At 42.4% G+C, this 14,748-nt stretch overlaps 1 protein-coding gene across 24 annotated transcripts in view; it reads left to right on the forward strand.

The window, feature by feature from the left end:
- Positions 1 to 764: 764 nt before the first annotated feature.
- CLASP2 (cytoplasmic linker associated protein 2) overlaps positions 765 to 14,748 on the forward strand; it is a 153,004-nt gene continuing 139,020 nt past the window's right edge. For 13 of the 24 annotated variants that reach the window (XR_012672581.1, XM_075143120.1, XM_075143125.1 and 10 more), the window contains exons 1-2: positions 765 to 1,864; positions 14,469 to 14,547. Coding sequence is in view for 17 of the 24 variants with exons in the window: in XM_075143120.1 (XP_074999221.1) it covers positions 1,670 to 1,864; positions 14,469 to 14,547 (274 nt within the window). In the remaining 7 variants the exon portion in view is untranslated. Of the gene's footprint in view, positions 1,865 to 2,287; positions 2,313 to 2,475; positions 2,898 to 3,997; positions 4,180 to 6,354; positions 6,378 to 14,468; positions 14,548 to 14,748 lie in introns of those variants that run through there. The other 11 variants (XM_075143132.1, XM_075143137.1, XM_075143145.1 and 8 more) reach the window with 6 other exon arrangements.

Raw genomic sequence — 14,748 nt, forward strand, 5'->3', positions numbered from 1 at the left:
TGCTTTCCGCACTCTTCATTCCCACACGCTCCCCTTCGCCGCGGTAAGGAGAGGCAGGCAGCAGCCCCGGCTACCCTGCGTGAGGAAGGGAAATGCACGGCGAGACGCAGCAGCCAGCCCGGGCTGCCTCACCGCAGCGGCCTCCTCGCCCACCTCCCCTCAGCGCCCCTCCGACCGCCTAACAGCTGGGTCCAGTCGCCCGCCCGCCAGGGGGCGGGCTTGTTCGGGCGCGTGCCTCGGGCTGGAAAAAGGGGAGACACCCCCCCCTCCCCCGCCCCCCACTTCTCCAGCGCAATGGCCGACCGGGAGCCCGCGTTCCCGTCCGGGGGGGGGGGGGGCACCCCAGCACCCTTCGCACCGCTTCCCCTGTTTCTCAACACTTCCTCTTCCTCCTCCTCGCCCAGCCGCCGCCTGCCCCCAGGGCGCCGGCTGGCACCGCCGGGACGGCCGGCGCACCGCCCTCCCCTCTGCGGGCAGCAGTGCGGCGGCGGCCGCCAGCCCGCCGCGCGGGGCGGAGAGCGCATGCGCCTCCGCCACAGGGCACAACCCGCAGGGGGACCGCGGAGCCTTGTCGGGAGCGCGCGCCGCTCGCTCGCCGCAGCGCGGGGCGGGAAGGGCCACAGGGGCGCGCGCGCGGCGCTGGTAGAGGCGGGAGGCTGGGGGACGGGGAGTCGCGGCGGGGGGCGGGGGGCGGGGCGGGGCCGTCGCGCGCCACGCCCAGTCTAGCTGGCGCCGGCCGGGGCGGCCCGCGGCGGGGGGACGCAACTTCCACGGGACGGGGGCGGTGCCGCAGGCCGGCGGAGGAAGGCGCGACGGAGCGTGAGCGGCTCCTTGGGGGCTCGCTCGGCCCGGCCCGGCTCGGCCCGCGGTGGGGCTGACGGGGAAGGGGAGCGAGCGGCGCTGACACCCGCCGGGGCGAAGTTTCGAAGCTGCCCCGCGGGCGAGCAGGAGGGGCCGGAGGCCGCGTCGTCGGGAGCATGAGAGGTCCGCCCCGGCCTCGCCGCTGCTGCGTCCGTGGGAGGACGGGCCGGTGCCCGCGGCGGTGAGAGGCGGCGCAGGGATCGCTCCTCGGCGCCTGCGGGCGGGAGGAGAGAGCGAGAGGCGGCGGCGGCGGCGGCGGCAGCTCCCGCGGGGACCCCCTCAGCCCACGGCTGCCCGCCCTCCGCGGAGGTGCCTGCGAGCCCCCTCTGCCCCACAGGGCGAGCGTCGACGTTTGTTCTCGCTCTCGGCGTCCCTTCCCCCGGCGAGGGAAGAGGAGGGGCGGCGGCAGGGAGCCCTCCCGGGATCCCCTGGGACGACGCGGAGGCGCCTGGAAAGCCCCGAGCCCGAGGAGGCGGCTCCCGCCGACCCCTCCGCCCGCCGGGCCGCCGCAGCCTCCCAAGCCTTGGCGTGCGCCCCCGTCTTCCCTCCCTACTTCAGACTTCACCTTGCGGGCGGGCTCGGGGAGGAGGCCGGAGGAAGCGGCGGAGCGCGTGTGTGCATGGAGGCGCCGAGCGCGGAGCCGGGGCGGAGAGGGCGAGGAGAGGCTTCATGAGCGCCGCGGCCCTGCCGGGGATCGCCGCCTCGCCGGGCGTTTCCCTCCCGCTGCCGCCCGCCCTGCCCTGGCCGCGCCTCCGACCCTGAAGCCGGTCGGCTCGTCTCCGAAGAAACTTTTCCGCAGAGGGCGAGGATGGAGCCTGCTGGTATGGATTATTTCTGCGACCAGGTACAGCAGAAGGACGTGGGCCGCAGGATGCAGGTCGGCCAGGAGCTGCTGGAGTACCTGAGCGACCCGGCCAGGTCCCCCGATGTGGAGCAGGACCAGCAGCGCCTTGACAAAGTGATCGACGAATTAACAGGATGGGTCAACTCTAGTAATTTTAAGGTAAGGCTGGTCGGCGGGCTTGGTACGGGAAGACCATGATTCATCATGGTAGGGAGGTACAGAGCTCCGGATTACTTTTTAATCAGATACGAGCAGAAATAAAACTACGTTTATACCAGTTTTTATCCCTCCCCCCACAAAGGGAAATTCAGAAATTTTGGGAGGGGTTGGTTGACATTTTCTTGTTTCCTAAAAGAAGCAGTGATGGGGTTTTTTTTGGTTTTGCTTTTAACGTTGGTTAAACGTTTTTGTACGTAATATTAAAAAAAAACCACATAACTGTTGTACATATCTCGGGTTGTGTTTCTTACTCTGAAACAAGATAGGTGGTGATTTTTTTTCTTTTTTTTTTACTACCACTCCCATTCCCTGGTCTCTGTACTTGGGTGTAATGTTTCGTGGGATTGCCATTATTTTCTGCAGGCCGTGAAGAGTGCTGTTTCACCGGGTTTGTATTACACCGTGTGTGTTTTATATGATTTAATGAATAATTTGCTTCTTGGGGTTCCCGTTGTAAGTTTAAAGTTGTTTATAACGTCTTTAGGTGAATTCCCTCTACGTGGGAAGTTATATAGTATCTTTATAGCAGCCCAATGATGACTCACGTTTCGCTTTTTTTTTTTCCTCTCGTGCATTTTGGGCTGAGCTACAGGAAAACAGTGGTTATGTCTCTTGTAACATTTATCAATTTTCCTGACGTTGGTCAGCCGATAACACGATTGACAACGTAGTTTTACGGCCGAGGAGGATCGTATTCGTATTAGCGATATTTTTTTTTCTTTTTTTTTTTGGTGCGTGTGGCCGGGCCGGCGCTGCGCTCCCGCCGGCGGGTGGCGGTGTTGGCCTGCCGTGCCGGGCCCGCGGCTGTCGGCCCAGCGAGATCCGCCCTTCCCGCTGCGCTGACTCCCTTACCTCCCTGCCTGGCCTTGTAAGATGAGGGACTTGCGCTTTGGGCCTTTGAACTTAGAGTGGTGAGGTTATTGTAATTTTTTCCTATTTGCTTAGGCTTGGGAGGCAAACGAAGGAGTAACTGGTAAGGGCAGTATGTTCATGAAATGGGTATTTTTTCCTCCGCTGACTTTAGAATGCTGTGTACTTGCTAGTGTTTGCACACAGCACTTCTAAGTTTGGGGTCTGAAACTAATAGGGCTTAACTCTATTTGCGTGTATGTTTTTTTTTTTTTTTTGGAAGTGTATTTGTCATTAAAGGTCAAGTTAGCTTGAGGAAATAACGTTATGTTGGACAAGTATAATTTATTTGCTTTTAAATTCCTAATCTGAGGGCAGTTGTTGGTGATAACTGATTACAGTGAAACCTAGACAGGTCTTTAAAAATATCCTTTTGTGTAAAGAGGACTAGATACTTACTTATTATCTCAACAGGGTAATCTAAAAGTTTTTGCCTGCCCTTTTAAATTGGCAAAATTGGGCATTAATACTTGAAATTTGCTTGTCGAGATGTATTTTTCATAATGCAAGACGAACTGTAGGACAAATGAGGAATATGCGGTACTCCACATCACAAGCCTCAGTCATACAAGATGAGGTTAAGAGTATTACAAATTCTAAGAGTTTTAAAAATAGCTTGCATACTCATTAAAGTCTTTTCTTTTACCTCTTGTCCAGTAAGTCCACTTACTGGTGGACGTAGTAAGTCAGTCCACTTACTGGTGGCTCTTTATACGTACAACGTTCCAGTTCAAAGCATATTCTATACATTATATTAACTCCAACAGCACAAGATCTTGGGTGTTTTGCTCATGATCAGTTCCAGTGTTCCTGGCTGTGGTGGTGACTGCCAGCATCTGCTGCTTCAAAAAGAAAATTAAAAATATTCTGGAAAACTGTGGTTTGCATCTTATTTGCATATCTTATCTTATGCATGCATAGATGTTACATGTTTAAATGCTAGATCTGAGTTTGTTACTAAACTCAGGGCCTGAATGATATCGTGAAGTAATGAGTACCACAGGCTTACATGTATTTTTCAAGAAAAATATTAAAATAATCTTTATTTTTGATTACTGTATTTTTAATAATTTGTTGGTTACCCTTTCCTCTGCTGAGGAATGGATATGTAGAGCACTTGGACAATTTTGCTTATCATCTCTTTCTTCTTATATCTTGCTGAAGGTCTTGGAGATCTTCAAAGTCCCAGAGTAATTAATCCCTCCCTGTTGACATGGCTGTTTAATTGAGCAGTGATACTGGCTGGCGACTGGCTTATTTATCAGAACTGCTGAGCTAGATGAATTGTAGTGACAAGTGGCGAATGCTGGAGGAAGTTTTGAAGGGGAGCGTTATTTTCACTGCAGGTGACTGGTATAGATAATGAGGGAATAAGTAGTGTAACTTGCCCTGGATGTGCCGTATCTTTCCTTTGCCGTGAAAACTCAGTTCTTGCATGCAGTGCACTCTGCTGATCATACTGAGAGAGAAGATGCGTGATCTAGGAGCTCTAGGCTCAACTCTATGCTGTGCCTGAGAAGAGAAAACTATCTATGAAATGCCACCCTGGAAAGTTCCTGCCTCCCATAACCAGAAGGGAAAGGATCTGGAGGGAATAGGACTAGGAGGGTTGATTTGGCAGACTTGATGACGAGTGGGGAAAAAGAGAATAGGTGTTCAGTGAACAAGTATGGACTTGTTATCAGCAAAGTTGAATGAACTTGTCTCAAAAAGATTTTGGCCATCTACATAGTGCTTTTGGTTTTCTGAAGTTTGCAGCTATTTATAGTGGTTTAATAAACAATCTGGCAGTTCCAAACTAGGAAAGCAGATAGGAAAATTTCTGAGTTTATCTAGCTCATTGAAGTGGAAAATGCAATTACCAGTTTGAGTTACTGATAAATCAAAAGGTGGGATTAAGAATGTGTTGACTCATCTGCAAATGGAATGGAGTTCTAGTGAAAGTTGGTTGCAGAACATGGGGACTGACCTAGAGAGATGAGTCATCTTTAAAGGCTGACCTTAATGGTGTATTACGGGGACTTCAGTTGCCATGTCGATGCAGTCAGTGATAAATTAGCTTCCAAAGATTGTTGAAAACTTTGCGACACCAGGGAGTAGACAGATGATGTGCATAAATTAAACTTTTATTTTGGATCTCATTAGAATGAAAGGTTAGCTCACTGAACTGAAAATTGTTTGCTTGGTATCCTCGTACCGTGATCTGGTTTATTTCATAGTATTTGGGACTGACAGAACTGACCTCTCTCTTCCTACAATATAGAGCTTTGGTTTTGGGGTGGTGGTTTGTTTTGGTTTTGTTTTTTTTTTTTAAATGACTTTTTTCCCAAGGCTGTGAGGAATAGTGGAGAAAAAAAATACGGGCAGTGAATTCTGAAATCCTTTTAAGGAGCAGGTAAGTTGGATGCAAGGTATTAAGAGCTGGGTGATGGTGATGCTATTTGTTCTTCTCAAACTCTGAAATATTTGGCAATCTCAGAAAACTGGAGCAGTGCTAATGTTTGAGTTCAGCCTCTCAGGTGAACTTCAAGCAGTAAATTAATTCCCCATTCTGAGAGTATCACTACTGATAGATATTTGCTGGCTTTACTGGGTTAATCTGGATGTTCATCTATGTATACATGACTTTTAACTAATACATAATCTCTTATGCCTCTCTTGTACTTGATAGTCACTTGAAATAATTACAAGATTATCTAACTTTGTACAGTCTGCTGGCTCAAACTGTTCTGTGTCTGACTGAAATAAGTAATCTGGAAATCTTCTTTGCACTTCTGCTGAAGAGATGTGGGATGGAGAAATACTACTTTTCAAGTAGAGCTTTGCAAGTCTACTCTTGGCTGTTAACGTGGTTTTTTTAAGCCCACCAAAATTGAATAGTTATCCCATAAAATTTATTTTTTGAGCAATAAAGCCACCTTTCAGTTCTTTATGTAAATCACACCTGATCAGAAGTAATAAAAACCTATGACTAAAATTCTGGTAGTTTCTCAGGGTAGTTTTGTGTGAGAAAAGTAATCAGTAATGTTTGAGTGTGAGTAATTTTTTGATTTTTTTACCTTTGTAGTTGATATTTTAGCTTGTTTTATTCCTCAACTGCAGTAGGAAAATAATTAATAATCGCTGGTTTTATGTCAGAGCAGCAGATTGTTTGCCATGCAAAGAAAAAATCCGATTTCGCACTATCTCTTTCTGATAGTGTGGATAATCTGTTTCTTTTAGTCAAATCCTTGGAGTTATCTTTTATTCTATGCTTCCTGTAGAGTGAGGTTTTTCTTAGCTTTGTTTGTCTCAACACCAAATACTGAAAGATACTAAAATACCAGTAATGTTATTGTTGCATTTTTTTATTTCCTTGGTTTGGCAAGTATTTATTTTGGTTTGTCTTTAGTTCAACAAAAGGCCAGCAGGAGGAGCTTTCAGTTTCCAGAAAGGAAGAGAAGATTTGAACTGTAATTTTGCAAATAATTAAGACAAGTGGTTAGGACGTTTGTCTGAAGTCCTTGCAAAGAGTTAGCAGCAGTTGTAACTTCGTTGACTGCATGTAAGTGTGTCTTAGATGAAGTGTGTAAGAGGTGAAGCTAGAATTTAAAATTATTTGAACAAAATGCAGATACTGAGATCTGAAAAAAAAAGGAAAGTTCAGAAAAAAAATGTGAAGTCCTACATTTCAGTAAGAATAATCGAATACACAAATGCAGGATGTGGGGCTTGTGATTGAGTAGCGGTCCTTAGGAAGAAAATGTGGGGGTTATTTGGGATCTCAAGTTGAACATAAGCCAACATATGCTACACAAAAGGTGAACGCTATAGTGAGTTGTAGGACTGTAACCTGCAGGACAGAAAAATGGAATAAAAGAGGACTCACCTCAACCTTTATTTTTCAGTTACTGTGTAGATCCTGGTATTTCCTTAGTCTTTGTTAGCAAATAGTGGTAACTTAAATGTCTTTGTTGGAGAAGAAATGTTTGACTTTGAGCTCTTTGCTGAATTTCGTTATTCCTTTCTTCAAGTTGTTTGTTTCATCTTGGCTATGTGGGAGCTAATTCCCTTCTTTCTATGTAATGAGAATGTGGTTCGACCTGTCCATGTATGAATGCAGTTTTAATTTTCAAGCTCAATGGTTTGATTCTTTTTCTTGATTAATAATTATTATTTTTTCATGTATTATTTATGTTCTGTTCATAGAATGTTAAATAAACTATTGAATGTTACCCAAATAATCAAGCAGATCTCCAGAAGACAAGGGAAACTTGCAAGAAGTTTTAATTATTTTAAGTTTAATTAAAACTAATTTTGTCCAGCCTTTAATTAGGAATGTGGAATATATAGTCTCAAACTCTCAGGCATCTCCTCCAGAGGTGGAATTGACAGTTCTCAATTGTTTTGCAGCTTCAGTTTGTGTAAGTAGTCCCTGTTGAAATAGCAGCTCTGCTTCTCCTGTGGCCAGGCATTCTCACTGTTGTTCTTGAGGCAATTAAGTTTTTGTTGATACTGAATTCATTTTCCAGTATTTCAACGCTAATTTGACTGATGCTACAGGAGATTTAAGTGCATCAGATCAAATATGCCTGCAAGTGAAGAGGGAGAACAGGGCTATCCCTTTTAGCCTGCAGTTTGATTGATTTGGGTGTGAATAGAGACCCTTTCCAAGCTCTGTGCAGTGCGCAAGAGGAGAGGTGCATCCTTCAGAATAGAATTCGCAACATTCAACACACGGGAGCCATACGTAGTTCAACATGCGTTTTTAGCGGCATTGCTGATTTAAGCAGTTTCTTTCCCTGGCTGCTGACTTGTAATGGTGCCTTCATTGCTCTGAGGTGAATGCCTGTGAGACTGCACAAGTAAACAGGCCTAGGGAAGAGATCTGGCTGGGAAGATGCTTTCTCTTGTTCATTTATTAGACTCATTTCCTAAAGCAGGTTACGATTCAGCTGCATGAATACTTGGCTCCTCACAGGAGAGGAGTTGGTGCAGGGGTAGGAGTAAGTAGCAGAGAATGGGAATCACTGAATGTTTAATACAATTTAAATAAAAGGAAATGGGAAGGAAAATAAGAGACCTTGGGCACAAAAAGAATGACATTCTTTTGGAAGAACTAAGTCCTAAAATAAAGGATTTCTTTGTTTTGCTCCATCAACAGGCTTAGAAAGGCTTTCAAGAGCAATTTTCTTTGGGGGGAAAAAGCTTTTTTTTTTTTAATTATTTATTGTAAAGAGAAATACCATACATCTCATTGTCTTCCCACTGAGCCTTGCTTTTAAAGAGGCTCTGTCTTCAGACTTTTTCCACTGCAGCACATAAAGTTTAAGCCAGACAATCTCAAAAAGAAAATGTCTTAAAATGTCAGGTGTTGCTGTATCATATACTTTTGTTTTCTGCTCACTGTCCTTGGAACAATGTCTATGAAAAATTTATGACAATGGTCAAGGGAAGAACGTTTAATGTACATATGAAGCAAAGTGTACATATTCCTGTAATGGATCAAGCTGGAGGCAGCATATGACGTATTTTAGAGTACTGATCACTGTATTGTCCACAGAATACAGAACAATTTGGAGATCACACTTTCAGTCTGAACTCGTCAGTTTGAAGAACATGAGAGATTTTGAAATAATGCAAGGTTGTAAACATTTTTCCAGTAACCATTTTGAGTGTAACACTAATGTGTTCTTCACGATTGGGTAAATGTTTCTTAATTAATACAGGGCAGGGGGGGAGGAGGAATGTTACAGTTCCCATCATGTGGAAAGGGCAGTAAAACAGATTTTTTTTTTTTTTTGGTAAGCTTTAAAATTTTTATGACAGCACTATACTTGCTTGTTTTGGCTGCTATACAGGAGAGGTCAAAATAACAAGGACCTCCCGGCTCTATGCCTGTCAAGAAGGACCTCTGAAGAAACCAAGACTTTTCAGTGCTGAGCTACACTCATCAGTCTCTGGATAGTTATGGGTGATTCATTCAGTAATCCTCTGGTAGTGTGGTTACTTGCACTGCGACACTGAAATGATTTGTGGTTGGCACAATCACAGAAGGATAATGAAAGGAAGATTATTATAAGAAGTTTGGTAGTCTATACCCCTTTTGAGGCAGTGCGGGTTGCAGCTGATGTGTAGCTTTAACAGTAGCAAAGATTTGATACTCTCAGGAGAATCTTAGCTTGTAGTCCAAGTTATAGTTGCAAAACATTGCTTTGAAGTCAGTAAACTTGCATTTTTAGATAGAGGAGGCTCTGCACTTACTAAATAACTTGCGACTCAAATTGTTGAGCTTGAAGACTTTATGTTAGATTACCAGCAACCCCTCTCTCTCCTTACAATGTGAAGTGATGTGATATACATTAAAAAAAAAAGAAAGAGTTGTATACATATTTGGAAGTGTGTCATTTGTACCCTTGAAGATGAAAGAAGCAAGAGAATGGAAATAATGCTTTCTTGTCAGCTAAAGTATTTAAAGTATAGATGATGTGTGTGGTAACTTCAGCAGCTGGGACTGCAATTTTGGCTGCTGTCAGCAGAGGCAGTTGTCCAACTGATGCTGAGTGGGAGGATTACAGCAATGCATTTTCTTGTACAAGGGAGAATGGAGTCTGAATATGACCTGGCTGGGACTGAAGAACCACCTGGGTTGAAGAAACAACCCAGGAAAATGGAAGCTTCCTTCTGCCCATGGAGTCAGGGGCAGTTTTTGATATTTGCAAGCTTTTGGGTTAAGGGAGGGAATGGAATATGGGTAGATCTCACTGAAATGGTCGATGTGGAGAGAATTGGAGTGGGAAACAGTAAAGGGAGCAAAAAGTGATTGAGTATCCTGTGAAATAGGAGAGAAGTGTATTTAAGGAGATGAGTAAAGAGAACTAGGAATAAGAAACTTCAAGAAGTGAAGCAGAAGAGACTGCACATATATACATGTTTTTGATTCATGTTTAGCTGCTTGGAAGGTGCTTGAGGTTATTTGAGAATTGAGAAAGTACACCTTTGGGCTTGGCTGACAATACTTAAAACAAAAAAAAAAAATCTCATGATGTTCTTGCATATGCCTTGTTCCAGCATTGCAGTGCTGGAACAATGCTTGTTCTTGCAGGGCGTAATTGTTTGGCATGCTGGTTTTTGTTTGTCAGTTGATTGTTAGTGATACCACAGCTGTCCCCATGGTGACAGGAAGTCCAGTGCCTTAACTTCATTCTTCCGGGGTTCCACATAGTGACCTCCATAATTCCCCCGTTAGATTCTCATGACTGGTTCGCAGATTGTGATCTGCAGAATCTGTATTTCCATACACAGTTCAGAGATCCTATGACGAAATCCAAGGACATTCATATTAAAGTCATTTGGCAACTTAGGTAACTAGAGATGGTTTTCTAGTAGTGTCCTGCCCCTAGATGTCCCCCACAGGGATGGAAAATTACAGAATCACAGTGAGAATAATAGTAAGTGTGCATGGCTAACCAGGTATGGTTTGAAAAACTATTTCTTTTCCTAGTAAAGACTTAAATTCCTGGAAGTTGCCCACAGAAGACCAGTGGCAGTGCTATACAGTCTATGTAGAAGGAGAGCTGGAAAAGGAACAAGCTGCAGAGCAAGAAATAGGCTCAATTCTTAATCAGTGGTTCAATTCATAATCACATTTTGGTTGGAACATCTTGATTTCACTAAGGAGTCTGGTCCTTTCCGGAACAGATAAAATATTTCAGTTGCGTTGGCAATTTTGTTGTGATCTGAGAAGTCAAGGACGGTCCTGGGCTTGTTAAAGAATAGCTCAACAACTAACCAACTCCAGTTCAAATAAGCCTAAATTTCTTTTTCATTGTGAACCTCAAAAGCAGTGTTTAAATGCATCAAACAATAGTGAGCTGATGAATCAGTCTCAACATACAAAGGCTTTTTCTAGGCAGCACACAAAAGGCTTAATGAATGCAGAACAAGAAACAGATCCAATGATTTTAATCCCAGAAGAAATACATCCCTCATAGAAGCCAGTGGGGAAAGAGCCATGATGCTGGTGAGAGGTTTTTCTGTTGATAGTGGAGAGCCTGTGTTGGTACATGGTCCCGCACAGTGTCTGAGAGCTTAGAACCTTTTTCTTGCAGATCAGATCTGCCTTGACTTGTGATTTTTTTTTTTAATTTTTTTTTTTAATGCTGCTCATGTGACCCTGTATCAATTGTTAAGGACTTCTTCCAAAAGGCTGCTTGAATTCTGCATGGATAATACCTACCATGAGATGCTGAAACTCAGAACATTGTGTATCAAAGCAGAGAAATGTTAAGACCGATTTACAAAAACACTGGGAGGTAGTTTATTTGGTATACTCTGTAGTGGTATGCTTCGGCTGACTTGTTCTGAAATGTGGAATGAGAGCCAATTTTGTAGCGAGAGCAGTTTCCCATTACTTTCAGCGTGAGGTCACATACTTACTCTGCAAATATCATGACATTTCATACCTGTTATCTTTTCGAAGTTGCAGACCATAGAGGACTTTGTATGATCTGAAGAATAACCATCATGTTGTAGATAGAGGATTACTCCTTTAAGACCATAGTAACCTGTTCCCTTACCTCTTATCTGTAAAGGTTCTTACTTAGTAGCTGTTAAAGAAATGAGAATTTCACAGCAGTGTTTGTTACTTTTGCATTTCTTAAAGCCAGGGTTACTCTCATATTGTACTCTGACTTAGAAAGGTAACTTTTGAAAGCTTTATTTCATCCTGTGCAGTCTGAACTATGTATTTTAATACAATAAGGACATCACAAGACAAAACTATTCATCAGGATATTTAAATTTATAGTATTTACTGAAGTGGATTTTGTACACTAGTTATTGAAGTAGAACCCCTTACTGCATTCATTAAGCAAATCTTTGATAGACAGTTACAAAGAGCCAACATCATATTGACAATTGCTTGAATGGTTAATCAAGATAAATGTGACTTGCATCGTAAGAGGTGATTAAACTTTACCCATTCACAGGGAGGGATACAAAAATACGGAATATGCAGGCATTATCTCAGTGGGTGCTCTTGATCAAAATAAAATACTCTTACACAAATGAAATGCAAGTGATCAGATTCTTTGTTGGCAATAAGAGTCATGGTAGGATGAATAGCCATTTCTCTAGTAGTTATCAAGCCTCTGACCCCTAGGTATATGGAGGTTCAAATATTCTGTATGGCCACTGTTTTTACCCAGGTGAGACTTCAAAAACAAAAAATCCCTGCCCCCCCATCAAAACCAACCAACCAAAAAAAAAAGGGAAAAAAAATCCCATAAAAACCTCTCCAAACCCTAAAGGCTAAGCACTGGATGAATTAATCAAGAAATACTCTCCATCTTACTGAGAACTCTTCTTTGGGATTAGTAAATAGTAGATCTGTAGTAAAAAACAGCCATGCGTGCTTTACTTTTTTAAATCTCTGAACTGCTGTTATTCAGAATGGTAGAAGTCTTCAAGAGAGATTTTAGAAAGATAATCAAATGGGCGGAGGAGAGAGAGACTCTCTGTAAATACCTTTACAAAAGGAAGGGCTGCAGTTTGTGCATTAATAGACCCCAAAATACTTGCACGGGAAAGGTATCTTAAAAGTTGTCACAGGAAGACAAGTCTAAGGTGGGGCTTGTAGTCAGGAAACAGAAGCATAGGAAAACAATGTATATCCAGAATGAATTTCTTATTTCTTTCAGGCATCACTTTTTAGATTGAGATTTTGTCTCAGGTCTCATATAGTTTGACAATCTGGAAAAGAACATTAAAGGAAAGAGCTTTTGGGAAGCCTTGACATTACCATAAAAGCTGACTTACATTTTTTTTGTCTAAGTAAGTTATCAATTACAGTATTCTGTTTTCTCATACTAAGCTGTAGATGCAGTCATTTGTTAGCAATATATTAATTTAAGCCAGTGATGCCATCCACTTATGTTTGCTATTCTCTGTTTTAGGATGTAATAAAATTCTGTAAATTTCCAAGTAAGTTGTCCCAACTTGGACCTAAGTTTTGTACCTCCTGTTTAAAAGGAGATCTATTATACCAATACTGAGTTTATTAAAATCTGCTTAATTATGCAGTTGCTTCAGATCCTAGATGTTATGGGGACCTTATTTGTCTAGTTTCCTGTGGAAACAAGGCTCGTGTGTGCGTGGGCCATGTGTGTTCACATTCACTTCCAGTCAAATTTTTTTTGGCCTGTTGTGTAGTGTGGACAATTGTGACAGATAAGGATCTTAAGGAAACAGAGTTGTCCAAGAAAATGTGGTACCAAATTTTATAACAATAAATAGCTAATAGAGGGGAGTAATTCTGCTCATATCTTCGTGGGGAAGAATTCGCGGTACGTGTCTTACTAGAAAATAAAGAGGAGGAGAAGCTGTTATGAATGTCCAAGCTTCAGGAGGTCTTTCCTTTGGCATTTGCACCTTCATGGGCAGCAAATTGAGTTAACTACAAGGTGTGAAAATGCAGGTGTTCATAACGAACTATTATAGGAAATGAAGAATGAAGTCCTGGAACAGTATGCAGGATAGTTGAGGGTGAAAAATAGTGTCCGGAGTTGTTAAAATAATTTAGTTTAACTGATCATTTCTGATCATGTTTTTGTTTCTATATTAGTGGATCTTGTCCTCTTATCTAGTTTCTGTTCATAGATGGGAACTTCCTCACAATCCCAGTAGTATTTTGAACTTCCTTTTATTTTCTGATTTTTTTTTTTTTTTTTAACGAGAGCAAATGAAGAGAAATAAAACTTCCCTAGAAGTTGCTTAACAAGCAGGTGGACAAATGGTGTGGTCTGAACTGGTAGGGAAGACAGTATTAGCTTCTCTCAATTATTTTCTTTTGGGAGTTTGGAAAATGATGTAATGACCTTAGTGGATGAGCTAAGTAGCCAGATTGAAGTAAGCTCTTAGCATCTGGGAAACTGTTTAAGTCATGTTTTTTTTCCAGTCTGTATTAGTACTTGTCTTTGGGGGCTTAGTTAGTTTTGCATTTTAAGTTGTTTGCTTTTTCTGATTATGGTAACTGCACCACCCACCCACCCTCACCCCCCCTTTTTTTTGTGTGTGTTTTTGTTGTTGTTATTAAGGCATTCTGTTTTGTTTCTTTCAGCAGCTTAGAAACCTGGTAGAGGAAGTAAGGCCTAAAGCCTTACTGGTACCTGTTTCAAAGGAATTTTGATTTTCAGTTAATACTGAGTTAGACCTCTAGAGCAATCTTTTAAAGAAAATAAGAGACAGAACTGTGGTCCTAATATATGATCCAGAGAGGGGAAAAAAAAAAAGACCTTCTTCCAAATCCTTAGTCCTCATAATTATTAATTTGAATTTTAATAATTTGTAGTTGAAAATACTAAAACATTGGATTTCTAATATTTATTTTCTTTCTATTTTACAACAAGTAGTGAAAAATCTGAACTTCTCTGGTATATGTAAATATACTTGATCCATTCCAAACATATTCTGATAATTTTGTCTTAATGAAAGCTTTCAAGCCATTGTCAGCTCTCTAATTGGAACTTTAATTTATCTTTAGGTTAAGATACAGACTTTCAGCATGCTTGCATATATGTATCTGATTTCCTTAAAATATATTCTAAAGAATTCTTTAGTGATCTGTTTTGTATATCTAATGCTTTTGTTTCAACAGGTAGCATTACTGGGATTAGATGTTTTAGGTGCCTTTGTCGACAGACTATCAGGACGCTTTAAATCTTATATAGGAACTGGTAAGTGAAATATAACTTTCTTTTTCTTAAAACCAAAAAGTAAAAGATGCTTTTTGCTTTCCCCCCCTCTCCTCCCCTAGCAGCTGAAGTAGAACATGTTGAAAGCTTTCTGGGCTAATTATAATATATTGGTAGGCATCTTATTGCTGTTGTTGGAATTTAAATAATTTTATATTAACTTCTAAATATTCATTTGTCATG

Source organism: Calonectris borealis, chromosome 2 (genome assembly GCF_964195595.1).
Source record: "Calonectris borealis chromosome 2, bCalBor7.hap1.2, whole genome shotgun sequence".
Lineage (NCBI taxonomy): Eukaryota > Metazoa > Chordata > Aves > Procellariiformes > Procellariidae > Calonectris > Calonectris borealis.